This window comes from Dendrobates tinctorius, unplaced genomic scaffold (assembly GCF_039654945.1).
Source record: "Dendrobates tinctorius isolate UK_male_01 unplaced genomic scaffold, ASM3965494v1 ptg000237l, whole genome shotgun sequence".
Lineage (NCBI taxonomy): Eukaryota > Metazoa > Chordata > Amphibia > Anura > Dendrobatidae > Dendrobates > Dendrobates tinctorius.
Window position 1 is genome coordinate 2,267,987 of NW_027361904.1, and position 15,199 is coordinate 2,283,185.

The 15,199-nt window shown below is 48.1% G+C and overlaps 1 protein-coding gene across 1 annotated transcript in view; it reads left to right on the forward strand.

Moving 5' to 3' along the window:
* LOC141060472 (uncharacterized) overlaps window positions 1-15,199 on the forward strand; it is a 167,087-nt gene that overhangs the window by 137,089 nt on the left and 14,799 nt on the right. Inside the window, 5 exon segments of the mRNA XM_073556737.1 lie at window positions 2,733-2,878; window positions 4,799-4,975; window positions 5,059-5,182; window positions 5,263-5,324; window positions 5,521-5,896. Coding sequence (XP_073412838.1) covers window positions 2,733-2,878; window positions 4,799-4,975; window positions 5,059-5,182; window positions 5,263-5,324; window positions 5,521-5,896 — 885 coding nt within the window.

Consider the following 15,199-nt stretch of genomic DNA (forward strand, 5'->3'; position numbering starts at 1 on the left):
TAGAAACAGAAAATAGGTGCAGGGTGAAAAGATTAATCAGCAGAGAGATAAACCATAGCTGGTCTTTCACTGACTGGCATAAACAACGGCAGTATGGCTGGACATCCAAATGAAAATATCACAATCATATAATACCAGCAGGGGAAAAGTATGTAAAGCCGCACCTGAAAGGTGATTGTGCAGACAGATGAATAAAGGAAAATACCTATTAACCTAAACAGACTAAAGAAAGGATAACAGACGGTGAGGACACCTGGAACCTGCTCCAGAGACAGTGAGAACACCAGGAACCTGCTCCAGAGACAGTGAGGTCACCAGGAACATGCTTCAGAGACCTTGAGGACACCAGGAACCACCTGCTCCAGAGACATTGAGGACACCAAGAACCTGCTCCAGAGACCGTGAGGACACCAGGAACCTGCTCCAGAGAGTGAGGTCACCAGGAACCTGCTCCAGAGACGGTGAGGTCACCAGGAACCTGCTCCAGAGACAGTGAGGTCACCAGGAACCTGCTCCAGAGACCGTGAGGACACCAGGGACCTGCACCAGAGACCGTGAGGACACCAGGGATCTGCACCAGACACCGTGAGGACACCAGGGACCTGCACCAGAGACCGTGAGGACACCAGGGACCTGCACCAGAGACCGTGAGGACACCAGGGACCTGCACCAGAGACCGTGAGGACACCAGGGACCTGCACCAGAGACCGTGAGGACACCAGGGACCTGCGCCAGAGACCGTGAGGACACCAGGGAACTGCGCCAGAGACCGTGAGGACACCAGGGACCTGCGCCAGAGACCGTGAGGTCACCAGGGACCTGCTCCAGAGACCGTGAGGACACCAGGGACCTGCTCCAGAGACCGTGAGGACACCAGGGACCTGCTCCAGAGACCGTGAGGACACCAGGAACCTGCTCCAGAGACCGTGAGGACACCAGGAACCTGCGCCAGAGACCGTGAGGACACCAGGAACCTGCGCCAGAGACCGTGAGGACACCAGGAACCTGCTCCAGAGACCGTGAGGACACCAGGAACCTGCTCCAGAGACCGTGAGGACACCAGGAACCTGCTCCAGAGACCGTGAGGACACCAGGAACCTGCTCCAGAGACCGTGAGGACACCAGGAACCTGCTCCAGAGACCGTGAGGACACCAGGAACCTGCTCCAGAGACCGTGAGGACACCAGGAACCTGCTCCAGAGACCGTGAGGACACCAGGAACCTGCTCCAGAGACCGTGAGGACACCAGGAACCTGCTCCAGAGACCGTGAGGACACCAGGAACCTGCTCCAGAGACCGTGAGGACACCAGGAACCTGCTCCAGAGACCGTGAGGACACCAGGAACCTGCTCCAGAGACCGTGAGGACACCAGGAACCTGCTCCAGAGACCGTGAGGACACCAGGAACCTGCTCCAGAGACCGTGAGGACACCAGGAACCTGCTCCAGAGACCGTGAGGACACCAGGAACCTGCTCCAGAGACCGTGAGGACACCAGGAACCTGCTCCAGAGACCGTGAGGACACCAGGAACCTGCTCCAGAGACCGTGAGGACACCAGGAACCTGCTCCAGAGACCGTGAGGACACCAGGAACCTGCTCCAGAGACCGTGAGGACACCAGGAACCTGCTCCAGAGACCGTGAGGACACCAGGAACCTGCTCCAGAGACCGTGAGGACACCAGGAACCTGCTCCAGAGACCGTGAGGACACCAGGAACCTGCTCCAGAGACCGTGAGGACACCAGGAACCTGCTCCAGAGACCGTGAGGACACCAGGAACCTGCTCCAGAGACCGTGAGGACACCAGGAACCTGCTCCAGAGACCGTGAGGACACCAGGAACCTGCTCCAGAGACAGTGAGGACACCAGGAACCTGTTCCAAAGACATTGAGTACACCAGGAACCACTTGCTCCAGAGACGGTGAGGACAGCAGGAACCACCTGCTCCAGAGACGGTGAGAACACCAGGAACATGCTCCAGAAACGGTGAGGTCACCAGAAGTCTGCTCCAGAGAAAAGGCGTAGCTGCTGTGGGTTTGAACCCAGATGCATGACAACCGGTACCAGGAATCTCCAAAATCAGCTGAACAGATCCCCTTCCATAGCCACGTGACAGATCTGGGAGCAGTGATCTCTGTGTGATCTCCTCTGTTCTGCCTCTGTCACTCCATCCTTTGTTTCTTGCCATTATCGCTGCTGTTCTCCCTCCCTGTAATGGTGCACTAGATGTGGAAACCTGGCTGCTATTAATATAATCCCTGTACTGGGATAAGGAGGACCCCCTGGATTAGGCGCATGGAGTGGCTGCTGGCCGGTGGAGCGAGAATAGGTGTAATGAGAAGTCAAAACCAGAAGGTCAATGTCCGGGAAAGAATGTGAGACCAAGTGAGAAACAAAGAACTGAAAGATGCGGGATGACAAAGCAGCAGACCAGGGTCAGTAACAACTTATAACTGGCACTGAAAAGTAACTGCAGGGGGTTAAGCGGGATTTGCCCTCACACAAGGCTGACCGCAGAGAGCGGACCACTACTGATAACCAGTACGCTGCAGTAAGACATAGATTCCCTGCTGGGTGGCACTAATGTTAAATAGAAACATGTCACTGCCTGCACACAGTGCAAGAGCGGCGCCACCTACAGGCAGAGGTCACGGGAGAGGGTAAAAAGGGTGGTTAGTTTTTGAAACGTTTCCTTTGATTACTATGATGTTTACATTGTATTTTCCTTTCAGGTTCTTACAATAAAGGATCCTCTGCTGATAACGTCTCTGCGGGAATCTTCCTGATTAATGTGTCAGGGATGAATAAGGACAGAGGCAAGATGGCCGAGAGGATACTAAACCTCACCCTGGAGATAATCTTCCATCTTACCGGAGAGGTGAGAGGCTCTGATGTCATCACATGACCTCATTATCTATGGGAATAACAGGGGATGTGACCGGAGAGGTGAGAGCCTCTGATGTCATCACATGACCTCATTATCTATGGGAATAACGGGATATGACCGGAGAGGTGAGAGGTTCTGATGTCATCACATGACCTCATTATCTATGGGAATAACAGGGGATATGGCCGGAGAGGTGAGAGGCTCTGATGTCATCACATGACCTCATTATCTATGGGAATAACGGGATATGACCGGAGAGGTGAGAGGCTCTGATGTAATCACATGACCTTATTATCTATGGGAATAACAGGATATGACCGGAGAGGTGAGAGGCTCTGATGTCATCACATGACCTCATTATCTGTGGGAATAACGGTATGTGACCGGAGAGGTGAGAGGCTCTGATGTCATCACATGACCTCATTATCTATGGGAATAACGGGATATGACTGGAGAGGTGAGAGGCTCTGATGTCATCACATGACCTCATTATCTATGGGAATAACGGGATATGACCGGAGAGGTGAGAGGCTCTAATGTCATCATATGACCTCATTATCTATGGGAATAACGGGATATAACCGGAAAGGTGAGAGGTTCTGATGTCATCACATGACCTCATTATCTATGGGAATAATGCGATGTGACCGGAGAGATGAGAGGTTCTGATGTCATCACATGACCTCATTATCTATGGGAATAACGGGATATAACCGGAAAGGTGAGAGGTTCTGATGTCATCAAATGACCTCATTATCTATGGGAATAACGGGATATGACCGGAGAGGTGAGAGGCTCTGATGTCATCACCTGACCTCTGTTATGATTGAGTCACCGTAGGAGGCAAAAACAGAAATGCTAGCTAAGTCCAGAAAACCAGAGAAGTTGGCAACTATCAGATTGCAGACCCCTGAACCTATCAACACAACTAGCAGTAGCCGTGGGGGGTTCCTACGATCACCTAGACCCCTCGATCACAGCCGGAGAGATACATAGGCCTAAAGAAGGAAAGGGGAAATCTAACTGCCCCAGAGCAGACCCCAAAGCAATAGGCAGCCCCCCACATATAATGACGGTGAAGCAAGATGAAAACACTTACACAGACAGAAAGACAGACTGAGCAAAGACGGGGCCCAAACACTACCTAGATAGGAACGGATAGGAAGGCTGCTGTCTGCAATCTGCCAAAACCCTATCAGAGACAAAAGCCAACAAGCTGATATAAAAAAGGCCCTGAAGCAACTAAGCTTCAAAAACTAAATCAGCACTCAGGTACTTTCTGAAGACAGAGCTAACGGAACACTGCACACTCCAGCAGGGAGTGGCAGAATCCAAAAAGCAAGAAAAACAAAAACAAATCTTAAATGCAAAAAGGCAAAACAGAAAACTTAGCTTTAGGAGAGCAGGAATCAGACTGGTGTCCAAGAGTCCACAGAGAAATCACCCGCAGGGCAGAAAGGGCGTAGGCTGCCTTAAATCCAGTCAGTGACTCCACTCAGCCAATCGTCTTCATTAGTCCCAGGTGCCTGATAATCAGGCTCACTACCTTCCTTCACTAGAATAGGGAGTTCACCAGGCCTCAGTGACGGAGGGGAAAATGAACTCACAACAGACCTCATTATCTATGGGAATAACAGGGGATATGACCGGAGAGGTGACAGGTTCTGGTGTCATCACATGACCTCATTATCTATGGGAATAACAGGGGATATGACCGGAGAGGTGAGAGGCTCTGATGTTATCACATGACCTCATTATCTATGGCAATAACAGGGGATATGATCGGAGAGGTGAGTGGTTCTGATGTCATCTCATGACCACATTATCTATTGGAATAACAGGGGATATGACCGGAGAGGTGATGGACTCTGGAGATGTCTGTAGTGATATTATTAATGTCTCCCCACTCAGGATTACACAGTAGTGAAGACCTCTAGTGATCGCTGTCAGGCCCCTGTGTCTGAAGGACGGGGAGGAACCCTGAGCCCAATCCCGGGGCCTCCACCTCACCCCCGGATACATGAGGACATCAATGACCAGAAGATCCTAGAACTCACCAACAAGATGATTGAGCTGCTGACTGGAGAGGTGACGCTGCTGGGAATGCGGGGACATTATACAGGACAGCACTGGAGGATTCTGGGTGATGACAGTATCATTGTGTGTGTCAGGTTCCTATAAGGTGTCAGGACGTCACCGTCTATTTCTCCGTGGAGGAGTGGAAGTATCTAGAAGGACACAAGGATCGGTACCAGGAGGTGATGATGGAGGAGCACCGGCCCCGCACATCACCAGGTAATAGACAGGACTAAATACACATGGCCTATAATTCTCTGTATGTAATAATGATGTCAGTCCTGTCTGTGTCTCCTCAGTTCTCCCCAGTAAGAGGACAACCCCAGAGAGATGTCCCGCTCCTCCTCCACAGGACCATCAGGTAGATGGAGATCTCCCTATGATGTGTAGACGGCTGTGACGTCCTTGTGTTCAGTCTTGTTTTCTTCTCCAGTATTATATGTTTTATACTTGTGTAATGAGAGCGGAGGAGACGGCAGGATCACAGCTGACAACGGACATGACATGTCCGTATCTTCTCACTATCATCGGGGTTTTTTAAAATATTTGTTTTGCAGCTTTTGGATGCGGATAAAGATCTGAACAATATTAATGGTCCAGAGAGAAATGTGAGGGGCGATCAGCGGTGTAAAGAGAAGACCCCTAATGTGAGGGGCGATCAGCGGTGTAAAGAGGAGACCCCTAATGTGAGGGGTGATCAGCGGTGTAAAGAGGAAACCGCTAATGTGACAGGCGTTCTGTGGTGCAAAGAGGAGACCCCTAATGTGAGGGGCGATCAGCGGTGTGAAGAGGAGACCCCTAATGTGAGGGGCGATCAGCGGTGTAAAGAGGAGACCCCTAATGTGAGAGGCGATCAGCGGTGTGAAGAGGAGATCCCTAATGTAAGGGGTAATCAGCGGTGTGAAGAGGAGACCCCTACAGATCACTGCCCAGGTGAGGATCTTTAGATGTATAATCACTTTCAGCACATTCTGAATTGATAATGATGTGATCCTGTTATATGTGAGGTCACAGGTCGTCATTTATAATATGGATGATAATATAATTATTGTTAATACAAAATTAAATGTCCAGTTTTATAAATATTTTATTATTTCTGCAGCCGCTATAGGCTGCCATTTTTATTTGCCAGTGTGTAGGTGTCTATGTAAGTGTCTGAGCTCCTGTGCCCAGGGGCGGCCGTATTTGTGGTGTGTAAGTGGGTATAGGGGACTGTGGCCGGTGTCCGATCAATCTCCTACTTTGTGACTGCCTCCAGCTGTGAACTGGGTATGCTGTTCTGTTATGAATGGGTCACCGAGGAGGATAGCAGGCCCAGGTTAAGCCACAGAAAACCACAGAGGTTGGTAACTAAAAGGATTGCAGACCCCTGATCCTGTCCACACAACTAGCAGTAGCCGTGGAGCGTACCTACGATGATCCTACACGCCTCGGCACAGCCGGAGAGCTAACAGCCTAAAGCAAGAAAGAGAAATCTAAACTGCCCCAGAGCAGACCCCAAAGGAATAGACAGCCCCCAAACATATACTGTATTGTCGGCGAGACAAGATGAAAATGCAGGTAGGAAAATAGACTGAGCAAACGATGGGTCCCACACTGACTAGACAGGAAAGGAAAGACACTGTCTGCAATCACGCAAAAAACCCTGTAAAAGTCCAACACGTCTGATGCACAAAAAAACACTGAAGTCGCACGACTTCACCCCCACTATATCAGCACTCTGGTATATTCTGAAAGCAAAGCAAAAAGAGACCACTATAACAGGGGATGAAACAAACTGGCACAAGCAGTAACATATGGGCGGTGATTCAGCACAGCCCCAGCCGGAGCTGGCTAACCCGCACAAAGCAGAAATAGACAAAACCAGATCAAATACAAACAGAGTAGCAAATGAGCCACTTAGCTGAACATGCAGGGAAAGCGCAGGAGACATCAGACCTCAGGAGGCACAGGAAGAAAAACACCAGCATCCACCAGAGCGAGCCCAGAAAGAGAACTCGCAACCCCTCTGTCAATCTGACCAGCTCCACTACCTTCAGTAATCACCAGAGGGAAGCCAGAGAGAGAATTCACAACGGTACCCCCCCCTTGAGGAGAGGTCACCGAACCCTCATCCACGCCACCAGGCCGGTCATGATGGACCCGGTGAAAAGAACGAACCAATCTTTCGGCATGAATGTCAGAAGCAGAGACCCAAGAATTGTCCTCCTGGCCATATCCCTTCCATTTGACCAAGTACTGGAGTCTCCGTCTAGCCAAACGAGAATCCAATATTTTCTGTACCTCATACTCCAAATTACCTTTAACCAATACAGGGTCAGGAGGTGCCGCCATGTGAACTACTGGCTCTACAAACCTCTTCATCAAGGATTTATGGAACGCGTTATGAATCTTAAACGTAACTGGAAGAGCCAAACGGAAAGAATCGGGATTAAGGATTTCCAAAATCTTATAAGGTCCAATGAATCTTGGCTTGAATTTTGGAGACACAACCTTCATAGGAATATTCTTTGAAGACAACCAAACCATATCACCCTGTTATGAATGGGTCACCGAGGAGGAAAAAACCTAAACATGCTAAGCCCAGAAAAACCAAAGAGGTTGGTAACTATGCAGATTGCAGATCCCTGATCCTATCAACACACAACTAGCAGCAGCCATGGAGTGTACCTACGATGATCCTAGACGCCTCGTCACGGCCGGAGGACTAAATAAGCCTAAAGCAAGAAAAGGGGAAAACTAACTGCCCCAGAGCAGACCCCAAAGGAATAGACAGCCCCCACACATGTATTGACGGTGAAACAAGATGAAAACACAAACACAGGCAGGAAAATAGGCTGAGCAAACGATGGGGCCCAAACTAACTAGAAAGGAGAGGAAAGGAAAGACACTGTCTGCAATCTGCCCAAAACCCTACAAAATAATGTCCAACACTTCTGATAACAAAATTAACCCTGAAGTCACTAGACTTCTCCCACTATATCAGCACTCTGGCCTCTTTTTTGCTTTGTCTCGGAATATTTCAATCTAATAAGGGACAAAAAGCAAATTGGCAAATACAGATAAATAAGAGTGGAAATTCAGCACAGACCCAGCCGGGGCTGACTGACCACACAAGAAACTGAATAGAACAACAAAATCAAGTGTGAACATTAGCAGAGAAACTTAGCTTGAGCTGACTGGAACAGAGCTGAGAACCAAGACTTGACAAGCAGATGGAATCACCAGCACCAGAGTAGGGCGATGGCTGTCTTAAATCCAATCTGAGATTCCTGAGGTCCAATCGTCATCCTCATTATCAGGTGACAGATCTCTACTGATTAAATCAGCCTCACTACCTCCTGTTACCACCAGAGGGATCCTGGAAGGAGAACTCAATGAACTCACAACAGTACCCCCCCTTGAGGGAGGGGTCACCGAACCCTCATCCACGCCACCTGGCCGATCAGGATGGGCCCGGTGAAAAGCACGAACCAATCTATTGGCATGAATATCAGAGGCAGAGACCCAAGAATTATCCTACTGGCCATAACCCTTCCATTTGACCAAATACTGGAGTCTCCGTCTAACCAAACGAGAATCCAATATTTTCTCTACCTCATATTCCACATTGCCTTCAACCAACACAGGGTCAAGAGGTGCTGCCATAGGAACCACTGGCTCAACAAACCTCTTCAACAGAGATTTGTGAAATACGTTATGGATCTTTAACGTAACTGGAAGAGCCAATCGAAAAGAAACAGGATTAAGAATCTCCAAAATCTTATAAGGTCCAATAAATCTTGGCTTAAATTTTGGAGATGCAACCTTCATAGGAATATTCTTAGACGACAACCAAACCATATCACTCACTTTAAACCGGGGACCAATGGTCCTATGCCGGTTGGAAAATCGCTGGGCCTTTTCCTGAGAGAGTGACAACTTATCCACCACTTGGTCCCATATCTGCTGCATTCTCTCAGCCACAGTGTCCACACCTGGGCAGGACGAAGATTCCACTTGCCCTGAAGAGAATCGAGGATGAAACCCAAAATTACAGAAGAAGGGTGACATCAAAGTGGCAGAACTAGCTCTATTGTTCAGCGCGAATTCGGCCAAGGGCAAAAATGAGACCCAATCATCCTGATCAGCAGATATAAAACATCTTAAATAAGACTCCAAGGTCTGGTTTGTTCTCTCCGTCTGTCCATTGGTCTGGGGATGAAACGCGGAGGAGAAGGATAACTGAATTCCCAGACTGGAACAAAAGGCTTTCCAGAATCTGGAAACAAACTGAACTCCTCTGTCGGACACAATGTTCTCAGGAATCCCATGTAACCGAACCACCTGTTGTAAAAACGAGGGCACCAACTCAGTGGAAGATGCCAACTTTGGGAGTGGTACAAGATGGACCATCTTCGAAAATCTATCACAAATCACCCAGATAACAGTCATTCTCTGAGAGACAGGAAGATCAGAAATAAAATCCATTGAGATATGGGTCCATGGCCTCTTGGGCACCGGCAGGGGCATCAGCAACCCACTATAACGAGAACAGGGTTTAGACCGAGAACAAGTCCCACAGGACTGTACAAAATTCCTAACATCACAAGATAAGGCAGGCCACCAAAAGGACCGACTCAACAAATCTCTGGTACCAAAAATACCTGGATGACCAGCCAATGCGGAGCAATGAATTTCAGACATCACTCTCTTTCTCCACTGGTCAGGAACATACAATTTTCCCATAGGGCAACGCTCAGGTTTATCCTCCTGAAATTCCTCCAGGGCGCGTCTCAAATCGGGCGAAATGGCAGAAAGAACTACCCCCTCACCTAGGATGGTAGTAGGCTCGGTCACATTAAGAGAATCGGCAAAGAAACTCCAGAAAGGGCGTCTGCCTTCACATTCTTAGTGCCCGGAAGAAAAGAAACCACAAAATTAAACCGCATGAAAAACAAGGCCCATCTAGCCTGTCTAGGATTCAAGCGTTTGGCCGACTCCAGATAAATCAAATTCTTGTGATCGGTGAGGACCACAACTTGATGTCTAGCTCCCTCCAACCAATGTCTCCACTCCTGAAATGCCCATTTCATGGCCAACAGTTCCTGATTCCCCACGTCATAGTTGCGTTCAGATGGGGAGAACGTTCGAGAAAAGAAGGCACAGGGATTCATCTTAGAAGGCACAGGGATTCATCTTAGAAGTCACAGGGTCTTTTTGGGACAAAACAGCTCCTGCACCAATCTCGGAAGCATCTACCTCCACCTGAAATGGAAGTGAGACATCAGGTTGCCGTAAAACCGGAGCTGAAGTAAATCTCCGCTTAAGCTCCTGAAATGCTGAGACAGCCTCAGGAGACCAATTCAGCACATCAGCACCCTTCTTGGTCAGATCAGTCAGTGGTTTGACAATACCAGAAAAATTACCTATAAATTTACGATAGAAATTAGCAAAACCCAAAAACTTCTGGAGGGCCTTCAAAGAAGTAGGCTGAACCCAATCATAAATGGCCTGTACCTTGGCCGGGTCCATTTCAATAGTCGATGGAGACAAGATAAATCCCAAAAATGAAATCCTCTGTACACCAACGAGGCATTTCGATCCCTTAACAAACGGAATTCTCCCTCAAAATCCGGAACACAGTCCGGACGTGTTCCACATGAGAATCCCAATCACTAGAAAAGATCAAAATATCATCCAGATAGATGATCAAAAACTTATCCACAATGTCACGGAAAATATCATTCATAAAGGACTGGAAGACAGAAGGGGCATTAATGAGCTCAAAAGACATCACCAGGTACTCAAAATGTCCCTCCGGAGTATTAAACGCCGTCTTCCATTCATCCCCGTGCTTGATGCGAATAAGATTATACGCCCCCTCAGGTCAAGCTTAGTAAACCAGCAGGCACTCTTAACTCTGGAAAATAAATCAGAAATCAGGGGCAACGAGTACTGATATTTAACAGTGATTTTGTTAAGGGAATGATAATCAATACACGGTCTTAATGAACCATCTTTCTTGGCCGCAAAAACAACCCCAGCACCTAAAGGTGAAGAGGATGGTCTAATATGACCCTTTTCCAACGACTCCTTGCTATAAGATTGCATAGCATCATGTTCGGGTACCTATAAGCTGAAAAGCAGACCCTTGGGAAATTTACACCCGGGCATTAACTCAATTGCAAAGTCATATCTCCTACGAGGAGGCAAAGACGCAGACTAAAGGTACTGACACACTTAGCGATGCACCAGCGATCCCGACCAGCGATATGCCGCTGTCAGGATTGCTGGTGCATCGCTAAGTGGTCGCTAGTGAGCTGCCACACAGGCAGATCTCACCAGCGACATCGCTGGGGACGGGGGTCGCTACTTGTCACACTAGGCGATCCTGACGTCCTCCCGCCCGGCTCCACGCTCGTCGCTCGTCTCTCCACAGGAAGCGCCGCAGGAAGCTAACGACGAGAAACGGTCCAGGACGTTCTCGCGCGATCAGCGATAAGCAGCGGGGGAGCCGGTTGTAGGTAAGTATCACACACAGCGATATCGCTAGCAATATCGCTATAACGTCACAAGTTGTAGCAATATTGCTAGAGATATCGCTTAGTGTGACAGGCCCTTTATTCTCACTTGAATACATCACAAAAATCAGCCAAATAGTCAGGAATTTCATGAGACTGGGGAGAGGTGGAGAAAACAGGAGCGTCCCTAAGAACACATTGACAACCCCATCTCACCACAGACACAGATTTCCAATCTAAAACAGGATTATGAATTTGCAACCAATGGAAACCCAGAACAATAGTATCATGCAAATTATGCAACACCAAAAACTTACAATTTTCTTGGTGGTCCGGGGCGACCCGCATTATCACCTGGGTCCAAAACTGGAGTTTATTCTCCGCCAAAGGAGTAGCATCAATACCCCTCAAAGGGATAGGAGTCCGCAGGGGTATCATGGGAAAACCACGACGTTTAGCAAAGTCCAAATCCATCAGATTCAAAGCTGCTCCTGAATCAACAAAAGCCTTAGCGGAAAATGTAGACAAGGAGCAGATCAGGGTAATCGCCAAAAGGAACTTGGGCTGTACACTGCCCACAGCAGATGTGTGCGCAAAACGTTTTTCTCGTTTAGGGCAGACAGCAATAGTATGAGAGGCGTCCCCACAGAAAAAACAACTTATTACGCCTTCTAAACTCCTGACGTTGCGCTCTAGACAAATCGCTATCATATTGCATAGGTTCAGGCGTTCGTTCGAAAGGCGGCAACGCCTCTCGTGTAGTTTTACGTTTACATAAACGCCGATCGATTTGAATGGCCAATGACAGAGTCGTCGAGACAAGAGGGAATAGGAAATCCCACCGTAACATCTTTTACAGTTTCTGCCAAACCCTTCCGAAAGAGAGCTGCTAGGGCACTATCATTCCATTTAGTACGGACCGCCCACTTTTGGAATTTTTGACAATATAACTCTGCAGAATCCTGACCCTGGTTCAATGCCAATAAGGTTTTCTCAGCTTGATCAATAGCATTAGGTTCATCATACAACAACCCCAAGGCTTGAAAAAACGCGTCCACATAATCCAGAATAGGATCTCCAGGTGTCAAAGAAAAGGCCCAATCCTGAGGATCGCCGCTGAGCAAGGAGATGACAATTTTAACCTGCTGCACAGAGCTCCCCAATGAGTTAGGTTTCAAAGCAAAAAATAGTTTACTATTATTCTTAAAATTCAAAAATTTAGATCGATCCCCAAAAAGCACATCAGTAGGGATTTTTGGTTCAACAGCAGGTGATTGAGCGAGATAGGCAAAAATTCCCCGTACTTCAGCAGCGAGCTGCTGAACATGATCAGACAATTGCTTAGTTTCCATTTAGACAAAAAATATCTCCCTACAGTCCCAGAGGGAAGAAAAAGAGGAAAAAATATATATATAAAAAAATTCTGACACTTTTTTTTTTAAATACTTTCCTTCTTAAGGCTATGTACCCACGTTGCGTGTTAAAACGCACACCAAAAACCGGACTCCTTCCCAGAAATCGCGCGTTTTTTTCTGCGCGATTTCACCGCGATTATGATCGCGATTTTGCCGCGATTTTCGTGTGCGATATTCAAGCACTTTCCAAGCGATTTGAAGCATCGCTTGGAAAGTGATTGACAGGTTGATCACACTCGTCAAACATAGTGTTTGACAAGTGTGACCAGGTTTTTACTATTGAGGCTGCCTATGCGGCATCAATAGTAAAAGATAGAATGTTAAAATGCTGAAAAAAAAAAAAATCGGGGTATATTTACCTTCCGGTGTCTCGCGCTGCATTCCCGGCCTAGCGTTCCCAGTAATGCCTTGCGAGACCTGTGATGACGTAGTCTCGCGTTGCTATAGCGATCTCGCGAGACTACGTCATCACAGGGCCTTGCCGCAAGGCATTACTGGGAACGCTAGGCCGGGAATGCTGCGCGTGACGCCGGAAGGTAAATATACCCCGATTTTTTATTTTTTTATTCTTTTTTTTACAGGGGTATGGTACCCAGGGCCTGGAGGACAGTCTCCTCTCCTCCACACCGTAGGTACCAACCGCACATGAGACGCTTAACTTCCTGCATGGTGGACATAGCCACATGCGGGAAGTAAGCGATTCTCATGCATTCCTATGGGTGCGGAATCGCGGCAATTCTTTGCGATTCCGCACAAAAGAATGAGCATGCTGCGATTTTTTCCGCGATGCGATTCCGCCACGGAAAAAAGCGCAGCATTAGCACAGCATGTGCGGAATGCCATAGGAATGCATGGGGGGGCGTTCTGTACACGATTTTTAAACGTTTTCGCACCGAAAATCGCAGCAAAAACGCTTAAAAATCGCTACGTGGGCACACAGCCTTAGAGTACCCTAGAGTCTACAGTTAGGCTGGTGATTCTATTATGAATGGGTCACTGAGGAGGAGAGCTGGTCCAGGGTAAGCCACAGAAAACCAGAGAGGTTGGTAACTAAGCAGATTGCAGACCCCTGATCCTGTCCACACAACTAGCAGAAGCCGTGGCGCGTACCTACGATGATCCTAGACGCCTCAGCACAGCCGGAGAGCTAACTAAGCCTAATGCTAGAAAGGGGAAATCTAAACTGTTCCGGAGCAGACCCCAAAGGAATAGATAGCCCCTAAACATATATTGTCGGTGAGACAAGATGAAAACACAAACGCAGGCAGAGAAATAGACTGAGCAAACGATGGGGCCCACACTGACTAGACAGGACAGGAAAGGAATGACACTGTCTGCAATCACGCAAAAAACCCTGCAAAAGTCCAACGCGTCTGATGCACAAAAAACACTGAAGTTGCACGACTTCGCCCCACTATATCAGCACTCAGGTATATTCTGAAAGCAAAGCAAAAAAGAGACCAATATAACCGGGGACAAAACAAACTGGCACAAGCAGTAGCATATGGGCGGTGATTCAGCACAGCCCCAGCCGGAGCTGGCTGACCCGCACAAAGCAGAAATAGACAAAACCAGATCAAATGCAAACAGAGTAGCAAATGAACCACTTAGCTGAACATGCAGGGAAAGAGCAGGAGACATCAGACCTCAGAAGGCACAGGAAGAAAAACACCAGCAGGGATAGAGGGAGTCGGCTGTCTTAAAAATCCCAATCTGAAACCCCAGATCTCCAATCGTCTTCCTCATTATCAGGTGGCAAGCCTCTGTCAATCAGATCAGCTCCACTACCTCCAGTAACCACCAGAGGGAGCCCAGAAAGAGAACTCGCAACCCCTCTGTCAATCTGACCAGCTCCACTACCTTCAGTAATCACCAGAGGGAAGCCAGAGAGAAAATTCACAACACTGTTCATCTTTGCACCGGAAGAAAAAAAGAAAAATGTTTATCAAAAGGCTCTTGAAAGAGTTGAAAATAAAATACTATCAATACTTGTGAGGCAGTGACCGGTGTCACAGGTAGGGGTCGCTGTTTGTTACGCAAGGAGGCGTATTTAGGCTATGGAGGAGCATCGTTATCGCAGGCGTAGCTGTGATTGCAGTGGTGAAGCAGTGACTGATGCAATGCAGTCAAAAAAAAATTATAAAAAATAAGTGTTAGAAATGGACTGTATGTCCAAGGCAGATGTAGGGAAAACCTGCTCTTGGATGTTGTGTTGTGAAACAGACTGCAGGATGGTAGTCGTGCAGTCCGTTTCATTCCCGGCCCAGGTTTTCCATTGGACAGAAGGCCACAGGTTTCTTTGTTAAAAACCCTGCAGG